Source organism: Salvelinus sp. IW2-2015, unplaced genomic scaffold (genome assembly GCF_002910315.2).
Source record: "Salvelinus sp. IW2-2015 unplaced genomic scaffold, ASM291031v2 Un_scaffold775, whole genome shotgun sequence".
NCBI classification, from domain to species: domain Eukaryota; kingdom Metazoa; phylum Chordata; class Actinopteri; order Salmoniformes; family Salmonidae; genus Salvelinus; species Salvelinus sp. IW2-2015.
In genome coordinates this window covers 61903-86865 of record NW_019942608.1, presented here as the reverse complement: position 1 = coordinate 86865, position 24963 = coordinate 61903, and the positions used below count along the sequence as shown (strand labels likewise).

Genomic DNA, 24963 nt, shown 5'->3' with positions numbered 1-24963 from the left:
GCAAGACACCCCCAAAAAAGGAGTGATTCTGCAGGTGGTGACCACAGACCACTTCTCAGTTCCTATGCTTCCTGGCTGATGTTTTGGTCACTTTTGAATGCTGGCGGTGCTCTCACTCTAGTGGTAGCATGAGACGGAGTCTACAACCCACACAAGTGGCTCAGGTAGTGCAGTCATCCAGGATGGCACATCAATGCGAGCTGTGGCAAAAAAGTTTGCTGTGTCTGTCAGCGTAGTGTCCAGAGCATGGAGCGCTACCAGGAGACAGGCCAGTACATCAAGGAGACGTGGAGGAGGCCGTAGGAGGGCAACAACCCAGCAGCAGGACCGCTACCTCCGCCTTGTGCAAGAGGTGCACTGCCAGAGCCCTGCCAAAATGACCTCCAGCAGGCCACAAATGTGCATGTGTCAGCATATGGTCTCACAAGGGGTCTGACTAATTGCCTATAATTTCCACCTTTTGTCTATTCCATTTGCACAACAGCATGTGACATTTATTGTCAATCAGTGTTGCTTCCTAAGTGGACAGTTTGATTTCACAGAAGTGTGATTGACTTGGAGTTACATTGTGTTGTTTAAGTGTTCCCTTTATTTTTTTGAGCAGTGTATATTAAATGGCACTGATGGCCACTGGTCTGTAGGGTACCAAATATGTTATTCATTTCCAAATAGACCTATTGAGCGAACAGCATTGTTTTACAAAGTAAAACACGCAGGTGAGTGAGCTGCGTATCAGTGGGTGAGTCAGTAAAACTGGAAAACCTTTTTAGGACTATCATTTCCTCCTCATATTGTACAATATGTTGATCCAGACACCTAGGCCTAGGCTATTGAATGGTTTGAAGACAAGGTCGTTTTTAAACGATCTCAGATTCTCAGTTTGTCAGTGTCAAAGTAGCCTGTCATTTTGATCGTTTGCGAGGTATTAAAAAAGATTTGGATAATCTAAAATGGGCCACATTTTCCCACGTGTGCAACTTCTGCAAGCGCCTCTACTCTACTGCTCTCTGCCAGCACGCAAAAGCAATGATAATGCATGCGATGCTTTATTATTGCATTATTATAAAGGTGATCTTTTTTTCAAGTGTTACGGTATCTCAGAGCACCCCAGGTCACCCCCCTCTCGGCTCACTTTTTGTTCCGACACCTCCCAATTTACAAACTAAGCATCTTTATAAGAAGTTATGAAGTTACCTGGGTGCCCTGAATCCTCCCGTTTTCACTTCCTTTCCTCTAGGACACACTCCTATCTCCCCCGTCTTTCCTTCATCCCTCTCTTCTGATGTTGTTGCTCCCTTTGGGTCAGCGTCAGTACCGGGCCGAGAGAGAGAACGTTCCGTCTCTCTGTGTTCTGTCGAGTCTGCTGTTTTGTCTGGTACACAAGAGTCACTAGTGGAATGTCTTCCTTTCTGGGTTTCAGATCCATCTGCCAATGGGCTGTCCACATTCTCCCCATTTCCTGGAATATCAATCAATGGCCTCGCCGCATTCTCCCCACTTCCTCGTGTGTCTGTAGTGGGCATAGTGTCTCTGTCTCCACTCAGTGGCTTATCAACATCCTCAAACACAGATTCAGAGCGAGAGCTTTGATCCGATTGGCCCTCTACAACGTGCGCTGCTTTGGGATTTGCTGTCTCGGTCGCTACCAAACTGTTACTTCCTTGGCTGCCCCTGCATGGTTGTGTAACGTTACACCCACTGCCCTCCCTCTCCCTGCCCACCCCGGGCCTCCTCTCCTTGGACGGACCATCAAAATACAGCCCCTGGCTTCCTAGGCCTTCTAGGTCTTTTCCGAGGGCCTGTTTCTCCCCTTCGTCAGAGTTCTGAAGCGAGGAGGGGTACGACTCAGACCGTCTCGCTCGGCCTAGATCGATGACTCTAGGCAGGGGGCGGGGGGGTAACCAGTCCCCCCGGGGGGTCACAGAGTCCCTCTTACCCCCCAGGACGCCCCTACTGCCCCCGGCTGCGTCCAGTCGCCCATACCCCCAGGCCTTCCCTCTGCGGAGCTTGATAGCCTTGCTCCTCCTACACAGCGGCAGGGTCTTGGTCTTACAGATACCATGCATCTCCAGGTACCTCTGCCTGGGGTCCGCGCCGCCGTCCGGACCCCCCCTGGGCTCCAGGAGTTCCACATAGTCCCCATCACCACCCATTTGGTGATGCCTCGTCGTCCTCCCTAACCCGTCCTCGCTGCACCGTCGGCGGGGGAGAACGGCCTCTGCATCTACACTGTCTGGAGGTAGGTCATCGTCTTCTTCGTCCCAGGAACAGGAGTCTGGTTCTCCAGAGGAGGAGCCCCCCCAGCCACCCAGGCCGAGGCCCACCACCGGGGTGAGGTCGGTGGTGTGGTCGGTGACGGAGGTTGGGTGGTCAGCCATGGTAGTCAGGTCGTCCGATGGGTTATGGATGAACTTGGGGTACACCACCTCCTCCCACGGTAGGCGGACCACCCCGTCACACGTACTGACCAGACACGTATCTAACCCTCCACCTCCTGAGAAAGAGAGAGAGGGAGGAATGAGAGGAAGGGAGGCGGGAAGGAGAAATAGGGGAAAGATAGGGGAAAGGAGTGAGAGAAAGGGAGCGACGGAGAGAGGGAGGGGGAAGAGAGGGGGAGAGGGAGGGATGGAGAGAGAGGAAAGGGACAGACAGAGAAATTAATGTCACACAACTCTTTTTGCTTATCTCTCCTCCATCTTTCTACACTTAAATCTATTAGTTCTCTCATACACTCTCCTACGTCAACCCCTTTCTCCTTTCCCACACTCCCTTGTTTCCTCCCTCCCTTCCTTCCCTGCATCTCTCACCTTCTCTTTTGTAGCCCCTCTCCTTGTTGACACTGTGCAGCCACTCTGTGGTGAACACCAGGGGGTGCTGTGACTCGGGCACCAGGACCTCCTGGACGTTGCGGCCCCCAGGGGCCAAACACTTGAGGGCCAGGCGGGGGCAGCGTGTGGAGAAGGGAACCACCTGCAAGTAGAAGTCGGTACTGCGCAGCAGCCTCCAGTCCAGAGTAGAGAGCTGGACCACAACCTTCTCTCCGAGGCAGAGGGGCCAACCGGAGTGGAGGAACAGACAGCCCAGATACTGAGACTGGGAGAGAGAGAGGGAGAGAGAGAGAGAGAGAGAGGGAAGAAAGAAGAGACACAGAAAGAGAGAGAGAGAGAGAGAGAGAGAGGGAGAATGAGTCAGTAACATATTGATGTATAGTCAGAATATCTGGAATGAGAACTAAAACAGGGCAGACACTGACCAGCAACCAAGACCGAGACGGGTTACAGAGCAAAACAGAGTCACAGTCAAACAGGCATGAGAGAGTCAGAGACGAGTCACATCACAGAGATTCTGAGAGAGAGCCAAATAACTACTATGGAATACCTAAAGAAACCAGTACTGCCTCCCACGAGAGTGTCAATACACCATACACTGCACCACAACAGATGTAAATCTATTCTGTACCTACCGACCTTATTCTCTGCTCTTCCTTCCCTTGCTCTGAGTGTGTCATGCTGTGAGGACTAAACTCTGTTAGAATCCCTTGGCTGTTCTCATTCCCCAATTAGCCAATGACATGTGCCCTCTCCCTCCCCCTCTGCTTCGATTCATCCAACGTTCCCCGACTCACGAGACCATTATCAAATTATATTCCTGGCCCTGCTGCCCCCTCTTTCTGCATCTCTCTCACTCTCACTCTATTTCTTACTCTCTCCCGTTCGGTCCTATTCTGTTCATTGACATTGGAAACTCTTATTCTCAACATAGACCACCACATCTCCCCAACCCCCATACATAACATAACTTCTGCATTCCTCTTGTTTTGAGTATCAATCCCTCACTCATGTTTTTCTGTCTCTCTATCTACCCCCCTCTCCCACACACACTCTCTCCTCCTCTTTCTCCTTCAATGTACCCCAGTGTTCTGCCCCACTCTCCTTCCCCCCATTTCTCAATCAGTTCTCTCTAGTCGGCAACCCACACACACGCTCGTTCGCACACACACACATGTTCCCACAGTGAAATGACTGCCCCCCTGTCCATTCTCTCCCTCACTCCCCCACACCCTGGGCCGGCACCCAACCCCCATCTCTCTCTTTCTCCTCCTCCTCCCCCTCCCTCTTCTCCTCCCTCTCTTCCAGTGCACAGCAGTCACATATGGAAAGAATTATTACCATGACTCATGCTTCTACTCCCGTCCCAGGCTGCTTCACCGAGCGACAATGAAAACAGAGACCACTTTGAGTGTGTGTGTGTGAAAATCACAATGTGGGAGAATGTTCCCCAATGTGTGTGTGAAAGAAAGAATGTGTCCAGGTCTGTGTATTTGTGTATTTGTGAGAGAGGGAGTTACGGAGACTAAAGTGGGCGACAATGGGTAGGCGTGCATGTGTGTGTATGTTTACATGTTTACAAATACAGTATATGTTGTTTCGTTGTTGGGAGTGGCGCGCGAGCACGAGCTTGTGTGTGTGTGTGTGTGCGTGTACTCACACAGGCATGCTGCTGTAGTTTGTGAAGAAGATGTTTTGCTGGGATGAAGTAGTCCAGCAGGTACCTCAGACTGTCATGCTGATAAGTCGACTCCAACCACGAGAAGAAAACACTGCACAGATGGGCCAAACAACACACACACACACACACACACACACACCACACCACAACACACACACACACACACACACACACACACACACACACACACACCACACACACACACACACACACACACACACACACACACACACACGTAAGCACACATGTATAAGCAAACATGTGTGTGTGTGGTGTGTGCGTGCGTGCGTGCGTGCGTGTGTGTGTGTGTCTGTTTACCTGAGAGAGGGAGAGCGGGGCTGTGCTCTCGCAATGGGGCGGGTAAAGGGACGAGAGAGCCCCCTGCACACAATCTTCCACTGCCTCTGAGCCCTGAGAGAAGAGAGAGAGAGAGAGAGAGAGAGAAGAAGAAGAGAAGAGAGAGAGAGAGAGAGAGAGAGCGAGAGCGAAGAGCGAGAGAGCGAGAGAGCGAGAGAGAGAGAGAGAGAAGAGAGAGAGAAGGAGAGAGAGGAAGAGAGAGATGTAAAGAGTTAATCCATAACCGGACATTGAAAGGCTGCTGCTATGTCTGTGTTTGTGTTAAACAGCTGGCTTGTCCCACTCGCAAACGCCACACACACACACACCACACACACACACACACGCCACACACACAAAAAACATACAACACACACATACACGCACACACACAACTTCCTGTTGCATGGTCTGGGGATGTCAGACAATTCCTGGAGTTCCAGTGAACGCTAGAGCTAAGCCCCAAATGGCACCCTATTCCCTATATATTCCCTATAGTGTACTATATATTCCCCTATAGTTGTACTACCTATTCCCTAGTGTATTACAGTACCAGTCAAAAGTTTGGACACACCTACTCATTCAAGGCGGTTTTTTTATTTTTATATATTTCTACATTGAAGAATAATATGAAGGACATCCAAAACTATGAAATAACACATATGGAATCATGTAGTAACCAAAAAAGAGTTAAACAAATCAAAATATATTTTATATTTGAGATTCTTCAAAGTAGCCACCCTTTGCCTTGATGACAAGTTTGCACACTCGTGGCATTCTTTCAACCAGCTTCATGAGGTAGTCACCTGGAATGCATTTCAATTAACTGGTGTGCCTTGTTAAAAGTTAGAAGTTCATATTATAGCAAGAGCAGCTAAAATAAGCAAAGAGAAACGACAGTCCATCATTACTTTAAGACATGAAGGTCAGTCAATCAGGAACATTTCAATAACTTTGAAAGTATCTTCAAGTGCAATCGCAAAAACCATCAAGCACTATGATGAATCTGGCTCTCATGAGGACTGCCACAGGAAAGGATGACCCAGAGTTACCTCTGCTGCAGAGGATAAGTTCATTAGAGTTACCAGCCTCAGAAATTGCAGCCCAAATAAATGCTTCAAAGAGTCCAAGTAACAGACACATCTCAACATCAACTGTTCAGAGGAGACTGCGTGAATCAGGCCTTCATGGTCAAACTTCTGCAAAGAAACCACTACTAAAGGACACCAATAATAAGAAGAGACTTGCTTGTGCCAAGAAACACGAGCAATGGACATTAGACCGGTGGAAATCTGTCCTTTGGTCTGATGAGTCCAAATTTGAGATTTATTTAGTTCCAACCGCCGTGTCTTTGTGAGACGCAGAGTAGGTGAACGGATGATCTCTGCATGTGTGGTTCCCACCGTGAAGCATGGAGGAGGAGGTGTGATGGTGTTGGTGTGCTTTGCTCGTGACACTGTCTGTGATTTATTTAGAATTCAAGGCACACTTAACCAGCATGGCTACCACAGCATTTTGCAGTGACACGCCATCCCATCTGGATTGCGCTTAGTGGGACCATCATTTGTTTTTCAACAGGACAATGACCCAACACACCTCCAGGCTGTGTTGGACCGCAGAGTGAAAGAAAAGCAGCCAACAAGTGCTCAGCATATGTGGGCACTCCTTCAAGACTGTTGGAAAAGCATTCCAGGTGAAGTTGGTTGAGAGAATGCCAAGAGTGTGGGGGTGGCTACTTTGAAGAATCTAAAATATTAAATATATATTTGTTTAACACTTGTTTGGTTACTACATGATTCCATATGTGTTATTTAATAGTTTTGATGTCTTCACTATTATTTTACAATGTAGAAAATAGTACAAATAAAGAAAAACCCTTGAATGAGTAGGTGTGTCCAAACTTTTGACTGGTACTGTATATAGTGCACAGATTGGGCTCCCACTCCTATTCACTAACTCAGTCTTGCTCATTCTCTCTCTCTCTCTCACACACACACACACAACACACACGCACACGCACACACGCGCACACGCACTTGAACGGGCACATTTACACACTCATCCACGTATACACGCACATGCACACACACACACGATAGGTCTGCCAGAGCGGTGGAGGGTGACAGAGTAGAGAGCTAGCAGCACACTGTTTATTTTTATACAGGACTGTCGGCATGGCAACCCATAACCTTTTTTTCTCTCTTCCTACCTCCCTCCCTCCCTCTTTCCATGTTTCCTCTTGTACCGCTCTCCTTTCATCCTTTTCCCTCCTTTCTCCATACTCTCTCAATTCCTCTCTCCTACTTTCTTTCTTTCTCCCTCTCTCATAATATCTCAGTCATCTGACAATAATTATAGTGAGATCCCCCCTCACAGAAAGCATATTGTGCAGAGCTTCTAAAATAAAATACAGATTTTGATGGGTAAAGAAAGACAGGGGAATAAAGAGAGAAAGAAAGGAGAAATGGTCAAACAGCATGTGGAAAAAGAAAAGGACGGCTGGGAGAGAGGGCGGAGGGGGGTTTCTGGCGAGAGAGAGAGAGGGCAGGGGGGGGGGTTCTGGTAGAGAGAGGAGGGAAAAGATGGAAAAGGGGGAATGGAGGGAGGGAGAAAAAAACAAACTGAAAGAATGTGGCCAAAAGAATTGGAAGTGGACTAACAGTCAAATGAGAGGCAGAGAGAGAGAAAGAGAGGGAGAGAGAGAGGATACAGAGAGATGAGAGAGAGAGAGGATGAGAACCAGAATGAGAAAGAGAGCTATAGAGAGAGAACCGAGCTAGAGTGCAGAGCTAGGAGTACAAACTGTTTTACACAAAATAACTTTTTCTACACTTGAAATGAATCTAACTAAGAGGTCAGCAGATGTTGTTCAGGGTCAGTGGCATGAATGATTCTACTTAGCCCAGGTCAGGACATAATAAGATAAACAGCCCTAATTAACTATTCAAGCTGCAGAGCCAAATTATTTACTCTAGGTGATTCCAACCATTGATTACTGTAACTGGAGTTCATGCATCATCTGTTATATGACCTTGGGGAGTCTATAGGAGTAATTGGTTGAAGATTGATTATATATCAACACTAGTCTGGTCCCAGATCTGTTTGAGCTGTTTTGCATGACATTTGCCATAATATTGCCTTGGCAAGACAGTACAAACAGATCTGGGACCAGGTTAAATCAGTCAGTTGTGCTTTGAGTAGAGATAAATGCTGTAAAAGGGTACAGTGTCTACTACCTACTGCTGACTGCTCCACACTATGAAGGGTGGATCACTAAATGAGCAGTAGTATCATACAGTAAGTATTCACCCCCTTGGAATTCTTCACATTTTATTGTGTTACAAAGTAGGATTAAAAGGGATTTAATTGTCATTTTCTGTCAACAATCTACACAAAATACTCTGTTATGTCTTAAGTGGAAGAACAATTCTAACACTTTTTAAAGATGAATGATAACACTAATATACCTTGATTAGATAAGTGTTCACCCCCTGAGTCAATGCATGTTAGAAACACCTTTGGCAGCGATTGCAGCTGTGAATCGTCTCTAAAAGCTTTGCCCACCTGGACTGTGAAATATTTCCCCATTATTCTTTTTAAAATTCTTCAAGTTCTGTCAAAGTGTTGGGAAACATGGCTAGACATCTATTTTTATTTCTTGGCATAGATTTTCAAGAACATTTAAGTCAAAACTGTAACTTGGCCACTCAGGAACATTCACTGTCTTCTTGGTAAGCAACTCCAGTGTAGGTTTGGCCTTGTGTTGTAGGTTATTGTCTTACTGAAAGGTGAATTCCTCTCCCAGTGTCTGGTGTAAAGCAAAACTGAAGCAGGTTTTCTTCTAGGATATTGCCTGTGCTTAGCTCCATCCCGTTTAGTATTATCCGGGAAAAATCCTCAGCATAATTCTCAAATTGACCATGCTTAAAGAGATATTCAATGTCTGATTCATTATTGTTACCCATCTACCGCTTCCCTTCTTTATGAGGCTTACAAAAAAAMCTCCCTGGTCTTTGTAGTTGAATCTGTGCTTGAAATTCAACACTTGACTGAGGGACCTATACAGACGTTGTACGTCTGGGGGACAGAGGAAACGGTAGTCATCAAAAAATCATGTCAACTCCTATTATTTCACACAGAATGAGTCCRTGTAACTTTATTATGCAATTTTTTWATTTTTTAAAAGCCAAATTACCTTTCTTCACAAACTCCCTCTAGATGCAACACTATCCTTCTGCATAGTACCACTGCTCTAAGCCCTAGGCCTCACCGTATGTGTCTCATCCAATGTCTTGAGCACTACTATGTATGAAAACGGCCTCATGAAGTTATTATTAACCCTTTGAATATCCTTTCCACAGATCCAATAACAAAACATGTATACTCTGTACAGTTTAATGTTAGTGCTATACGTGTAACGCTTAATGCTATTGCCACGTCCTATTGAAACGTTTCTGGCTACGCTAACCTATTTAGGCCTAGATTTACCTTTGGAAATGTATTCTTTATCGCCATGTGACTTCCTGTAGTAAAATAAAGGGTATACAAAGTACAACTCTAATGCCCTCATTCCTCTGAAACAGAGTCTCTGCTTGCATCCCAAATGGCAAACTATTATCCATAGAGTGCACTACTTTTGACCAGAGCTCTATGGGTAAATGTCAAGGGTAAATGTCAAATGTAAATGTCAAAAGTAGTACACAATATAGGGTGTTATTTAGGACACCGCCTACTGCTCTGCACTGTACTGTATACCAGAAATAGCAGGCTATACTGTAGTCACATGTTATTGCTGAAGGCTGAAGTTGTGATTTTGTGCAGCGTTAAAATAATCGATGGTTATGTTTCCGCACTATGGCTTATTCAAAAGCACTGTTGCTGGTCCCACCGTAGTGCATGAAACAAAAGGTGATTGGATTAGTAAACTAGATGTACAAACACTATTCGGCTGGACTTCAGAAGGAAATAGTTCCCTCCGAGAGAGGCTTTCCATCTTAACTAAGTGGCTAGATGTGTGATGTGTTTTATCCGGTCTGTGCTTTGTTTCTCCAGGGCAGGTTAGTGCAACTTAGGTAGTACTGTACTCTGTGTGTGTGTGTGTGTGTGTGTGTGTGTGTGTGTGTGTGTGTGTGTGTGTGTGTGTGGTGTGTGTGTGTGTGTGTGTGTGTGTGTGTGTGTGGTGTGTGTGGTGTGTGTGTGTGTGTGTGGTGTGTGTGTGTGTGCTGTGTGTGTGTGCGTACAAGGGTGTGATTGTGTGTTGTGTGTGTGTCTGTATACATGCATATGTGTGTCCATGTGTGTGTGACTGTGTGCATAATGTGCTGTGAAAAAAGTATTTCCCCTTTCTGTTTTTGTCTATTTTTGCATATCTTTTTACACTGAATGTTTATATATCTTCACCCAAAACCTAATATTAGATAAAGGGAACCTGAGTGATCAAATAACACAACATTTTGATAATTATTTGTATTTTTATTAACATTATTCAACACCCAATGCCCCTGTGTGAAAAAGTAATTGCCTCCTTATACTCAATAACTGGTTGTGCCTCCTTTAGCTGCAATGAACGCAACAAAACACTTCCTGTAGTTGTTGATCCTTCACTCACATCGCTGTGGAGGAATGCATGACTCAGGTGCGCTTCAGCTCACGGACGGATGGCCTGACATTCTCCTTCAGAATGAACTGATGCAGAGCAGCATTCATGGTTCCCTCAATGATGGCAAGTCGTCCAGGTCCCGAGGCAACAAACCATCACACTACCACCACCATGCTTGACCGTTGGTGTGAGGCTCTTACTGTGGAATGCAGTGTTCGGCTTGCCTCAGAACCTGGACGACTTGCCATCATTGAAGGAACCATGCATTCAGGCAATCCATCCGTGAGCAGAAGCTAAAGCACAGCTGGATCATGCAGCAAGACACTGATCCAAAACACACCAGCAAGTCAAAGGCCAGACCTAAATCCGGTTGAAATGTCGTGGCAGGACCTGAAATGAGCAGTTCACGCTCAAAAACCCTCGAATCTYGCTAAAGCAGTCCTGCGTGGATGAGTGGGCAAAAAATCCTCCACAGAGATGTGAGAGACTGATCAACAACTACGGGAAGTGTTTGGTTGCAGCCATTGCAGCTAGAGATGTCACTCTAGTTATTGAGTGTAAGGGGGCAATTACTTTTTCACACAGGGGTATTGGGTGTTGTGTAACTTTGTTTATAACATCATTTAAATAATGATCAAAATGTTGTGTTATTTCTTCACTCAGGTTCCCTTTATCTTATATTAGGTTTTGGTAGAAGATCTAAAAACATTCCGTGTCCAAAATATGCAAAAATAAAGAAAGTCCAAAAGGGGGCAAATACTTTTTCACAGCACTGTGCATACGTGTGTCCATATGTGTTTGTGTGTACTCTGTAGTGATTATTCTGGAGGCCTCTGCATGGTCAGGGCACGGGTATGTCATTCTTCCGTCAGACTTCCTGTCTTTCTCTCCTGCATGCAGCACACAGCCCTGGAACGGAAGACAGGCTAGAGGAGCCCTCCAAACAGATGCTTGGCAGAGAAAGAGAAAAGGGAGAGAGGGGGAGATAAAAGAGTGCAGAGGAAAAGTCAGAGGTGGAGAGACGAAGCGAGAGAGTGGGAGAGAGGGGGTTAAGGGAGAGAGAGAGAGAGAGAGAGAGAGAGAGAGAGAGAGAGAGAGAGAGAGCGGGGGGGATTAAAGAGTGCAGGAGTAAAGGCATAGGTGGAGAGAGAAAGAGTACGAGAGTGTAAAAAAGGGTTAAGAGAGAGAACAAGAGAGAGAGATAGATGGGGGGCTAAGAGAGAGAGAAGGAGGCTAAACTACTTGGAGAGATCGATGGGAAACAATAGTGATATAAACCAGATGTAGAAAGCGAGAGGGATGAAGCGAGGGAGATAGAAAGGGAGGGAGTGAGAGTGAGATGGTAGGCAGACTATAAGATACTGATTTCCTCTTCTGAATCCCCCTAAATAACAAAAACCACGAGGAGGAAACCCACTGGGCACACCGTGTAATTTCAACGTGGAAATCTGGGTAATATTTTGTTGAGACATTTACAAACGAGATTACAACCTTTATTCAGCCACTCAAAAAGACAGCAAGAAGTTTGTAGAATTCTCAATTTTTTTATCACTATCCTTTCAACCATTTGAAAGCACAGCCAAATTCCAATGAAAAAACTATGTCAGATATTTTGTTTTAATACAACAACTTAATGTGTTATCACTGTGCTTCATCTAATAGCACAACCAAATGACCTGGATTGCAGTTGAAGTGCAAGTGATTAATGCAGTTCTGAGATTCTGCACAGATTATTGTGGCAATTATGAAGATCTCCACAAACCTGCGACATTTGTATGCCATCTTGAACAGGAACGCTTTCTATGATTACATAAGAAGACATTTATAGTTACAGTAGCCTCAGAATGTGGCCATGGATGCGTTACTCCTTTTAAGGTTGAATAAATACTGTTACGTAGTTTGTAAGATAGCCTTAACTTTAGGCTATTTACTTACTGTATTACAAAAGTCATATTGAATATCGACATTTACAGGATATCTCATGTGTGGGTAGTTTCATCTGAGCCACTGGCTTAATCCTATTCTTTAACTTTTATTTGGGGTTTAGTTGGAGATGTTAATCAAAACATATAATKTGTTAATTTGTTAATAGTTAATAGGCTATTTACTGCATTGCAAAAGTGCTATTGAATTGTGTTTGGTTGTCAATGTAACTAAATATCAACGTTTGAAGGAGATGTATCTTTCGTGCCACTGACTGAGTCTGGCTTTAATTCCACTTTGTCTACAAGTTAATAATTGATATGTTGGATTCACGTCTCCATTAGAGGTCGACCGATTATGATTTTTCAACGCCGATACCGATACCGATTATTGGATGACCATAAAAGCCGATACTGATTAATCGGCCGATTTTTAAAGACAATTACAACAATACTGAATGAACACTTATTTTAACTTAATATAATACAAAATTCAAAAGGCACTCGCACATCTGAGCAATCTTATTTGCAGGTGCATGGCAACAATTGAGCAAGATGAAGGAAAAAGGAAACCGCACACTGCTCTTGATAGTATCACCGATATTTAATAAGCTTACGTATCGGCCTCACGGCCTTCGTCAGAGCTTTTAATATTCGTCAGAACTTAATATAATACATCAATAAAATTTATTTAGCCTCAAATAAATAATGAAACATGTTCAATTTGGTTTAAAAAATGCAAAAACAAAGTGTTGGAGAAGAAAGTAAAAGTGCAATATGTGCCATGTAAGAAAGCTAACGTTTAAGTTCCTTGCTCAGAACATGAGAACATATGAAAGCTGGTGGTTCCTTTTAACATGAGTCTTCAATATTCCCAGGTAAGAAGATTTAAATTGTAGTTATTATAGGAATTATAGGACTATTTCTCTCTATACCATTTGTATTTCATTAACCTTTGACTATTGGATGTTCTTATAGGCACTTTAATATTGCCAGTGTACCTGGGCGCTCCTACCTGGGCTCGAACCAGGAACACAACGACAACAGCCACCCTCGAAGCAGCGTTACCCATCGCTCCACAAAAGCCGCGTTCCTTGCAGAACAAGGGGAACAACCACTCCAAGTCTCAGAGCGAGTGACGTTTGAAACGCTATTAGCTCGCACGCCGCTAACTAGCTAGCCATTTCACATCGGTTACACCAGCCGAATCTCAGGAGTTGATAGGCTTGAAGTCATAAACAGCGGAGCTGCTGGCAAAACGCACGAAAGTGCTGTTTGAATGAATGCTTACGAGACTGCTGGTGCCTACCATCGCTCAGTCAGACTGCTCTATCAAATCATAGACTTAATTATAACATAATAACACACAGAAATACGAGCCTTAGGTCATTAATATGGTCGAATCCGGAAACTATCATCTCGAAAACAAGATGTTTATTCTTTCAGTGAAATACGGAACCGTTCCGTATTTTATCTAACGGGTGGCATCCCTAAGTCTAAATATTCCTGTTACATTGCACAAGCTTCAATGTTATGTCATAATTACGTAAAATTCTGGCAAATTAGGCGGCCCAAACTGTTGCATATACACTGACTCGCAAGAGAAGTGACACAATTTCACCTGGTTAATATTGCCTGCTAACCTGGATTTCTTTTAGCTAAATATGCAGGTTTAAAAATATATACTTCTGTGTATTGATTTTAAGAAAGGCATTGATGTTTATGGTTAGGTACACATTGGAGCAACGATACGCACCGCATCATTATATGCAACGCAGGACACGCTAGATAAACTAGTAATATCATCAACCATGTGTAGTTAACTAGTGATTATGATTGATTGATTGATTGTTTTTTATAAGATAAGTTTAATGCTAGCTAGCAACTTACCTTAGGTTACTGCATTCGCGTAACAGGCAGGCTCCTCGTGGAGTGCAATGTAATCAGATGGTTAGAGCGTTGGACTAGTTAACTGTAAGGTTGCAAGATTGAATCCCCCGAGCTGACAAGGTAAAAATCTGTCGTTCTGCCCCTGAACGAGGCAGTTAACCCACCGTTCCTAGGCCGTCATTGAAAATAAGAATGTGTTCTTAACTGACTTGCCTAGTTAAATAAAGATTAAATAAAGGTGTAAAAATATATATATAAAAAAATATCGTCCAAATCGGTGTCCAAAAATACCAATTTCCGATTGTTATGAAAACTTGAAATCGGCCCTAATTAATCGGCCATTTGGATTAATCGGTCGACCTCTAGTCTCCATCATTCTCATTCTGTCACCTCTCCTCCTCATCCCTGTCTTTGCCTCATCTCAGCCTTTCATCACAGTTTGTCTTGTGATTTTCCCCTTGCCCTGATTGGTCACGCTGGCATGTCCCCTAAGTGTTTCAAAATAACTAGAGACAAGGCTATTGAATGCTGTCTGGCACTGAGAATTACTCTCAGTGTGTGTGTGTGGTTGTGAGTGTGCGTGTGTGTACGCTTGCGCCAGTTGCATGTGTGTGTGTGTGTGTGTGTGTGTGTGTGTGTTTGTATGCTTGCATCAGTGTCACGTTTGCATGTAATATTACATGCGATTTTGCATGTGCGCATGTGTGTGAGAGGGAAAGAAAGAAAGAGAAAGAGAGAAAGAAGAATGACAGAAAAAAAGAGAGAAATAGATCAAGTTGAGGTTTAGTGGCGCAAGTGGTGTTTCCATCCCCCTCTCCATCTCTCCTCCAAACTCTGCCTCTTCATAAACAGAGAAATAAAATCCCTCTACTCATGTTCTCACTCCCCTGCATTCCCTCCATCCCTTGTTCGTTCTTTCTCACTCCCTCTCTTTCTTTATTTCAGGTCCAATGTGGAAAATGCGTCATCACCCAAACCACTGTCGCTACTCTCCAAGTTCTCCTAAAAGTCCCCACCCCCTTCCCCTCTCTCTTTCTCCCTCTCTCACTCGCTCGCTCTGTCTGTCTCTGTCTCACAGTTGCCATGCGGCTCCACCCAGTCCACAGCAGGAGAAACCGTAAAAGAGCTAATTCTGTCCATCTCTCTCTCTCTCTCTCCCTCTCTGTTTCTCTCTCTGTGAGCCTGTTTATCTCTCTCTGTGTCTGTCTCCACTCCACCCCCCCCCCCCCCCCCCGCCCCCCCCCCCCCCCCCCCCCCTCTCTGTCTCGCCCTGTCTCAGTCAGTCTGTCAAAAATAGTGGTAACAACTGAAGTCTGGGTGTCAATGAAGAACAGTGGTGGTATTGTTATACAAAGAGGTCTCGGTGACTGTTCCATTGCTCACTCCTTCTCAATGATCCAGTCTCAAAATAGACATAATGATGAAAACATGGAGAAGACTATTTCCGATCATCACCATTTAGCCTCGATATGTAGCATGCAGCTTTAACTTCATGTCAATGCATATGTAATAGCCTACACACTGAGATAAAAAACAACATTTAAATTCCTAAACCTAAATATTGCATCTATGCTGAACATCGACAGGCTATTCAAAGAGGGCGCATTAAATTCAATGTGATAGGCTAGTTTACTGTTAGGGAATGTCCATGTTTGTTTAAGGGGGAAACGAGCACATATCTGCAAAGAGAGGCGGTAAGTTAAAGTTAAACTCTTTATTGCAATGTCTAAACTACATAGTGGCCTATAAGCTAGCCTGCAACGTTCAATTAATAACAAAGTCGTGATTATACTGATAGATAGGCTATGTCTAGGACAATAGCAAGAATAACCTATAGCCTGCTCTATAGTCTATAGGCCTAAAACATCAAATAATATATGCTTTAACTTGCTTTATCATTTCGTTAAAACTGCATTATTTTCCATTATAGTTGTTTCAGGTATAGAAGCAGGCCAGGCAGGAAACTATGGCCGCCTGTTTCTACATACCTAGGCTACAGTCTGCAGAAYAGAAGGGACTTACCATGATATGACTCCGGCTGGGCTGCCTACATTRTCGTCTGTGACTTTCCTGGACCCGCTTCCTCCAACCATCCACTGCTATAGAGACTATATAAATGTCTCCACGCAAGAATATTCCCCTATTCCAATGGTCCGTTAAATCCGTTGTAGTCCCGCAACGTGGTCGGGTAGTGTGTTGTCGGTTGTGACTGAGAACTTTTGTTTCACAGACAACATGCAAGAGAAAACAGTATGATTGGCGTCGCACGGTCTTCCCCGTCAATCTCCCCGCCTCTGCCGTTATTTCCGATTCTGCAAGGCAAGCGTGTACAAATAGTTTTTTTCCCCTCCCTGTCTCCTAATGTTGATCCCACACCCCTCCCTCTCCTCCCTCTCTCCGTGCGCCTCACACAGTTAACAAGAGAGCTACAGTCTGACTTTCAACCGCCGGGACTCCACTCAAACTTTCCATTTTTTCCTCCAGCGTTAAAGAAATGAATAAACAATAAAACGTTGTCACTCCACCCACATGTAATTACATTATATTTATTGATGCTAATTTTATATTTGATATTTGCTCGTTAAATTAACCTACATTTTCTTGGTTTATAGGCATAGGCATTACACGCACACTTTGAAACTTTATCATAAACATGCATTCAAAGTTCTCGTAGATGGTAATGGTTCCAAACTTTAAGACCATGCAGGTAGGATATTTTGTATTTATTTCACAGAGAATCATGTTGTCCTTACATACAGGGATTGTACCTCTTATTCCTTATACAAAATGATGTTTAATATCTATAATAGATTATATACTTACACTGTAGACCTAGCGTAAAATAGCGAACCATATTGGCCAGGTAATGACCGATTACGCGAGATTTTAGTTAACCGAGTTTAATAGCCAAGCAGCAGAGCAACCAAAAATGTATTCTAGTGCTGAATGGGTTATTAATCGCTGTCAAAGGTGCTTCAACAAAGTACTGTAAGGGTCTGAATACTGAAGTAAATATGATATTTCAGTTTTTTTATTTAATATATATTTAAAAAAATAAATGCTTTGTCATTATGGGGTAATTATGGGGTAATTATGGGGTAATGTGTGTAGATTGATGAGGGGGGAAAAAATGTCCTTGATGAAAACCTGCTCCAGAGCACTCAGGACCTTAGACTGGGGTGAAGGTTCAACTTCCAACAGGACAACGACCCTAACACACAGCCAAGACAACGCAGGAGCGGCTTCGGGACAAGTCTCTGAATGTCCTTGAGTGGCACAGCCAGAGCCCGGACTTGAACCCGATTGATCATCTCTGGAGAGACCTGAAAATAGCTGTACAGCAATGCTCCCCATCCAACCTGACAGAGCTTGAGAGGATCTGCAGAGAAGAACGGTAGAAAATCCCCATATACAGGTGTGCCAAGCTTGTAGCGTCATACCCAAGAAGACTCAAGGCAATAATTGCTGTCAAAGGTGTTTCAACAAAGTACTGAGTAAAGGGTCTGAATACTTATGTAAATATGAGATTTCCATTTTTTATTTAATATATATTTTTTAATTCTAAATAGCAGTTTTTGCTTTGTCATTATGGGGTAATGTGTGTAGATTGATGAGGGAAAAAAACATATAATCCATTTTAGAACAAGGCTGTAATGTAACAAAATGTTGTTGTTTTTTAAAGTAAAGGCGTCTGAATACTTTCCAAATGCACTGCACCTCTTGCTGGTACCTCAACATCCAAATAAATTATTTTGAAAACAGATTATTTTGTATACAAGGTTTACAATACAATGTTGTTATGAATGAATGAGAATGAGAATGGGAATATGCAGGGCTGGATTAATGCAGGTGTTTACTGGGGCGGAAGCCCCTGGACCAAGAGGCAACAAGAAAATAAAAATAAAATGTTTTAGGAAATATATACAGTATATATTATATATACAGTTGAAGTCGGAAGTATACATACATCTTAGCCTATCAGAAGCTTCTAAAGCCATAACATTATTTTCTGGAATTTTCCAAGCTGTTTGAACGCACAGTCAACTTAGTGTATGTAAACTTCTGACCCACTGGAATTGTGATACAGTGAATTATAAATTAAATAATCTGTCTGTAAACAATTGTTGGAAAAATGACTTGTGTCATGGACAAAGTAGATGTCCTAACCGGCTTGCCAAAACTATAGTTTGTTAACAAGAAATTTGTGGAGTGGTTGAAAAATGAGTTTTAATGACTCCAACCTCAGTGTATGTAAACTTCCGACTTCAACTGTATATATAAACTCAGCAAAAAAAGAAATGTCCTCTCACTGTCAACTGCGTTGATTTTAAGCAAACTTAACATGTGTAAATATTTGTATGAACATAACAAGATTCAACAACTGAGACAAAATGAACAAGTTCCACAGACATGTGACTAACAGAAATTTAATAATATGTCCCTGAACAAAGGGGGTGGGGGTCAAAATCAAAAGTAACAGTCAGTATCTGGTGTGGCCACCAGCTGCATTAAGTACTGTAGTGCATCTCCACCTCAGGGACTGCACCAGATTTGCCAGTTCTTGCTGTGAGATGTTACCCCACTCTTCCACCAAGGCACCTACAAGTTCCCGGACATTTCTGGGGGGAATGGCCCTCACCCTCCAATCCAACAGGTCCCAGACGTGCTCAATGGGATTGAGATCTGAGCTCTTCGCTGGCCATGGCAGAACACTGACATTCCTGTCTTGCAAGAAATCACGCACAGAAGGAGCAGTATGGCTGGTGGCATTGTCATGCTGGAGGGTCATGTCAGGATGAGCCTGTAGGAAGGGTACCACATGAGGGAGGAGGATGTCTTCCCTGTAACGCYCAGCGTTGAGATTGTCTGCAATGACAACAAGCTCAGTCCGATGATGTTGTGACACACCGCCCCAGACCATGATGGACCCTCCACCTCCAAATCAATCCCGCTCCGGAGTACAGGCCTCGGTGTAACGCTCATTCCTTCGACGATAAACGCGAATCCAACCATCACCCCTGGTGAGACAAAACCACGACTCGTCAGTGAAGAGCACTTTTTGCCAGTTCTATCTGGTCCAGCGACGGTGGGTTTGTGACCACAGGCGACGTTGTTGCCGGTGAGGACCAGAGGCGACGTTGTTGCCGGTGAGGTCTGGTGAGGACCAGCCTTACAACAGAACTACAAGCCCTCAGTCCAGCCTCTCTCAGCCTATTGCGGACAGTCTGAGCACTGATGGAGGGATTGTGCGTTCCTGGTGTAACTCGGGCAGTTGTTGTTGCCATCCTGTACCTGTTCCGCAGGTGTGATGTTCAGATGTACCGATCCTATAGGTGTTGCAGGTGTTGTTACACGTGGTCTGCCACTGCGAGGACGATCATCTGTCCGTCCTGTCTCCCTGTAGCACTGTCTTAGGCGTCTCACAGTACGGACATTGCAATTTATTGCCCTGGCCACATCTGCAGTCCTCATGCCTCCTTGCAGTATGCCTAAGGCACGTGCACGTTCACTCAGATGAGCAGGGACCCTTTGTTTTGGTGTTTTTCAGAGTCAGTAGAAAGGCCTCTTTAGTGTCCTACGTTTTCATAACTGTGACCTTAATTGCCTACCGTCTGTAAGCTGTTAGTGTCTTAACGACCATTCCACAGGTGCATGTTCATTAATTGTTTATGGTTCATTGAACAAGCATGGGAAACAGTGTTTAAACCCTTTACAATGAAGATCTGTGAAGTTGTTTGGATTTTATTTATCAACCAGCTTCACCTGGCATGGTTTTCCAACAGTCTTGAAGGAGTTCCCCCATATGCTGAGCACTTGTTGGCTGCTTTTCCTTCGCTCTGAGGTCCAACTCATCCCAAACCATCTCAATTGGGTTGAGGTTCGGGTGATTGTGGAGGCCAGGTCATCTGATGCAGCACTCCATCACTCTCCTTCTCGGTCAAATTGCCCTTACATAGCCTGTAGGTGTGTTGGGTCATTGTCCTGTTGAAAAATAAATGATAGTCCCCTCACTAAGCGCAAACCAGATGGGATGGCATTTCACTGCTGAATGCTGTGGTAGCCATGCTGGTTAAGTGTGTCTTGAATTTAAAAAAAATCACAGACAGTGTCACCAGCAAAACACCGTCACACCTCCTCCTCCATGCTTCACGGTGGGAACTACACATGCAGAAATCATTCATTCACCTACTCTGCGTCTCACAAAGACACGGTGGTTGGATCCAAAAATCTCACATTTGGACTCTGCAGACCAAAGGACAATTTCCACCGGTCTAATGTCTATTGTTTGTGATAAATAAAAACAACAACTGCGTAATAAATACATTTGACTGGTCAATTGTGTGAGTCAGAGTTAGGGCCCAAACCCGTAGGGGGCCCCAAGAGGCCCCCCCAAAAAGAAAAATGAAAATATATATATATGATATATTTTTTATATTTTTGAGTCTGCTCTCAATGTTCAAAATACACCAGAGAACATAATTTAGCCACAGAGGATCATTCATTTTAAAAAACAACTCTGTCTTAAATCTGATCACAAGTAAATACAGGCAACTGCCTCAATAAAGAAAACAGCAAGATAATGTCTTAAAAGGGTGTTTGGCCACCACGAGCTGCCAGAACATCTTCAATGTGCCTTGGCATAGATTCTACAAGGGGACCTAAACCATGCCAGGAAAAATACACCCCACACAATGACATATTTATATCCCTCATTTACTCAAGTGTTTCCTTTATTTTGACAGTTACGGGAGTTGCTGCCTCTCCTTGTTCGGGAGGCGTTCGGCGCTTTCTAGCTGCCACCGATCCATGTTTCTGTTTTCCATTTGTTATGTCTTGAGTGTACACACCTGGTTCCCATTAAGTTATTATTATTTCCCTATTTAACCCTCTGGTTCCCATTATGTGTTGTGCGTGATTGTTCCTGTTATATGTTAGTCTGCGTGTTAGGGTTTGTTATTCCCTACGTGGATTTATTTGTACTGTATATTTTTCCTGAGTAAAGTACGTTATTTTTTTACTCAGTTCTGTTTCCTGCGCTTGACTCCGTCCTCACCTATACACCACTAACGCTGACAGAATCATGCACCATATTATGGAGTCAGCAGGTACACCCAGTCCTCCAGTACCAGTTGAGGAACAAGTCCAGCAGCACGCGACGATGCTTCAACATCTTGGCACAGTCATGGATCGCGTGCTGCTCAACAGAGTGATGGGAAAGAGGGGTTTTCCCTATAACATCATCAACTTCTCTCCAACCAACACCACAACCCACACCGCTGTCCACCCCTCCGTCATCTGGACCCAGTGGGATTCGGCTCTCGCTTTCGAGCGCATATGATGGGACGGCTGCCGGGTGCCAGGGGTTCCTGCTCCAGTTGGAACTCTACCTGGCGACCGTCCACCCGGCTCCCTCGGGATACGAGAGTGTGTCCGCCCTCATCTCCTGTCTGTCTGGGAAGGCGCTTGAGTGGGCCAACGCTGAATGGGGAAGTATCGATGCAGCGTCGGTCCGCTATGAGGATTTCACCCGCCGCTTTCGAGCGGTCTTCAATCATCCACCTGAGGGGAGAGCGGCGGGGGAACGCTCGTTCCATCTCAGACAGGGGATGAGGAGCGCACAGGAATTCTCACTGGACTTCAGAACCCTGGCTGGCAGCGCGGGATGGAATGAGAGGGCCCTGATCGACCATTACAGATGTAGTCTACGTGAGGATGTTCGTCGGGAGCTGGCCTGCAGGGATACCACCCTTACCCTCGACCAGCTAGTGGATTTATCCATCCGGCTGGATAACCTGTTAGCCACCCGCGGACGTCCGGATCGGGGTCCGTCCATTCTATCCCACAACACTTCTGTACATACACCTATGGAGCTCGGAGGTGCTGCTCTAAGGGTGACCGGAGGGGGGGGCTGTTTCCTGCACTACCTGTGGCCGCAGAGGACACACTGCTGGTCGGTGCTGGAGAGGTTTCCCAGGAAGTCGAGACGGTAGGCAGGGCACTGGTGGATYATCCCAGGTGAGTATGCACCCAACTCACCCAGAGCCTCCTGTTGCGCACATGTTTATATCTATAGAATTTCCTGAGTTTTTTCCGCATTCCCAGCATAAGGCGCTAGTAGATTCAGGCGCAGCTGGGAACTTTATTGACCGTTCATTTGCACTCATATTAGGGATCCCTATTCCTGTTGATGTGCCTTTCCCTGTACATTCCTTAGATAGTCGTCCTTTAGGGTCGGGTCTGATCAGGGAGGTCACGGCTCCACTATGTATGATAACGCAGGGGGGTCATGAGGAAAGGATTAGTCTATTCCTGATCGATTCTCCTGCGTTTCCTGTGGTGTTGGGGATCCCCTGGTTGGCCCATCATGACCCCACAATTTCATGGCAACAGAGGGCTCTCAAGGGATTGTCACATCAGTGTTCAGGTAGGTGTATAGGTGTTTCCATAGGTACAACTACGGTGGAAAGTCCAAATCAGGTCTCCACCATGCACATCCCCCCTGAATATGCCGATTTGGCTCTCGCCTTCTGTAAAAAGAAGGCGACTCAACTACCACTCCATCGACGGGGGGATTGTGCGATAAATCTCCAGGTAGACGCAGCACTTCCCAGGAGTCACGTGTATCCTCCGTCACAGGAGGAGACGGCGGCTATGGAAACATATGTCACCGAATCTCTGGGACAGGGATACTTTCGGCCTTCCATTTCACCTGTCTCTTCGAGTTTATTTTTTGTGAAGAAGAAGGATGGTGGTTTACGCCCGTGCATTGACTGTAGGGGTTTAAATCAGATTACAGTGAAGTATAGTTACCCTCTGCCTCTCATAGCCAGTGTGACCGAGTCATTGCATGGGGCGCGCTTCTTCACCAAATTGGATCTCAGGACTGCTTACAACCTGGTGCGTATCCGGGAGGGAGATGAGTGGAAGACGGCATTTAGTACCACCTCTGGGCACTATGAGTACCTCGTCATGCCGTACGGGTTGATGAATGCTCCATCTGTCTTCCAATCCTTTGTTGACTAAATTTTCAGAGACCTGCACGGGCAGTGTGTAGTGGTGTATATAGACGACATTCTAATATACTCCGCCACACGCGCCGAGCATGTGTCTCTGGTGCGCAAGGTGCTTGATCGACTGTTGGAGCATGACCTGTATGTTAAGGCTGAGAAATGTCTGTTCTTCCAACAGTCCGTCTCCTTCCTAGGATACCACCTGTCCGAGTCAGGGGTGGAGATGGAGAATGACCGCATTTAAGCCCTGCGTAATTGGCCGACTCCAACCACGGTAAAGGAGGTGCAGCGGTTCTTAGGGTTTGCCAACTACTACCAGAGGTTTATCCGGGGCTTTGGTCAGGTAGCGGCTCCCATTACCTCTTTGCTGAAGGGGGGACCGGTGCGACTGCAGTGGTCCGCTGGGGCGAACAGAGCTTTTTGTCATCTGAAGGCTCTGTTTACCTCGGCTCCGGTGTTGGCTCATCCTGATCCCTCCTTAGCGTTCATAGTTGAGGTGGACGTGTCTGAGGCTGGGATAGGAGCTGTGCTGTCTCAGCGCTGGGGTACGCCACTTAAACTCCGCCCCTGTGCGTTCTTTTTGAAGAAGCTCAGCCCGGCGGAGCGAAACTATGATGTGGGGGACCGGGAGCTGTTGGCTATTGTCGGGGCTCTGAAAGCATGGAGGCATTGGCTTGAGGGKGCTCAACACCATTTTCTCATTTTGACTGACCACCGCAATCTGGAGTACATCCGGGCGGCGAGGAGATTGAATCCTTGCCAGGCAAGGTGGGCCATGTTTTTCACCCGTTTTGTGTTCACTCTATCATACAGACCAGGTTCCCAGAACACTAAGGCAGACGCACTGTCTCGGCTGTATGACACAGAGGAGCGGTCCACGGATCCTACTCCCATTCTTCCGGCTTCTTGCCTAGTGGCACCGGTGGTATGGGAGGTTGACACGGACATCGAACGGGCGTTACATGCGGAGCCCACTCCCGCCCAGTGTCCAGTTGGACGTAAGTACGTTCCSTCTGATGTTCGGATCCCTCCGGTACTGTTGCTCATTCCGTGCACCATTTTCGGAGGTCTACGTCACAGGCCTCTAGGAACTGAACTGTCATTACGCACACCTGGTCCCCATATTCTCCTGATTAGTAATTGTATAAGTGTGCCCTTTGTTCAATAATCTTGTCGATTATTGTTCCAATGTCCGTTGGTTGTGTGAGTACCTGTGCTGTTTTGTTTTGGCTTTCGTGCCGCTTGTATTGCGCAGATGTTTACGGGTCTCGTCCCGTGTGGTATCATTGTGTGAGTGTATGTTACGGGTCTCGCCCCGGTGTATTTATTCGAGATACTCCTCGCTCTTTTGTTTGGGTTTCAACCCTGTGTTTTGTATACGTGTTTGTTTGGTCTTCGTCCCCGTGCCTTTACATGGCACGTGGTCATTTGGGTAAATAAAAACCCCTATTACACATTCCTGCGCCTGTCTCTCCATCCATTTAGACCAGCGTAACACATACAAGGAGTGAAATGTTACAATTTATCCCACCTCCCCGGTCAGTTGTAACAGGGCTTGGGGTGAAATTGAAACAGTTTGAAAAGAAATCATATATCATGACATGCAACGAAATATTATAAGCCTTTATTGAGAACATGAGAACCACATTGCCATGTTTAACATTTTGTGCAGCAGAAATAATATAATAATACGATC

At 45.2% G+C, this 24963-nt stretch overlaps 1 protein-coding gene across 1 annotated transcript in view; it reads right to left on the bottom strand.

The window, feature by feature from the left end:
• Positions 1 to 16605, bottom strand: part of arhgef40 (Rho guanine nucleotide exchange factor (GEF) 40) — a 41933-nt gene extending 25328 nt beyond the window's left edge. Inside the window, exons 1-5 of the mRNA XM_024136064.2 lie at positions 16279 to 16605; positions 4827 to 4920; positions 4489 to 4595; positions 2808 to 3093; positions 1195 to 2494 (exon numbers count right to left, since the gene is read on the bottom strand). Coding sequence (XP_023991832.2) covers positions 1195 to 2494; positions 2808 to 3093; positions 4489 to 4595; positions 4827 to 4920; positions 16279 to 16281 — 1790 coding nt within the window. The 5' untranslated portion in view covers positions 16282 to 16605. The remainder of the gene's footprint in view (positions 1 to 1194; positions 2495 to 2807; positions 3094 to 4488; positions 4596 to 4826; positions 4921 to 16278) is intronic.
• Positions 16606 to 24963: the final 8358 nt, after the last annotated feature.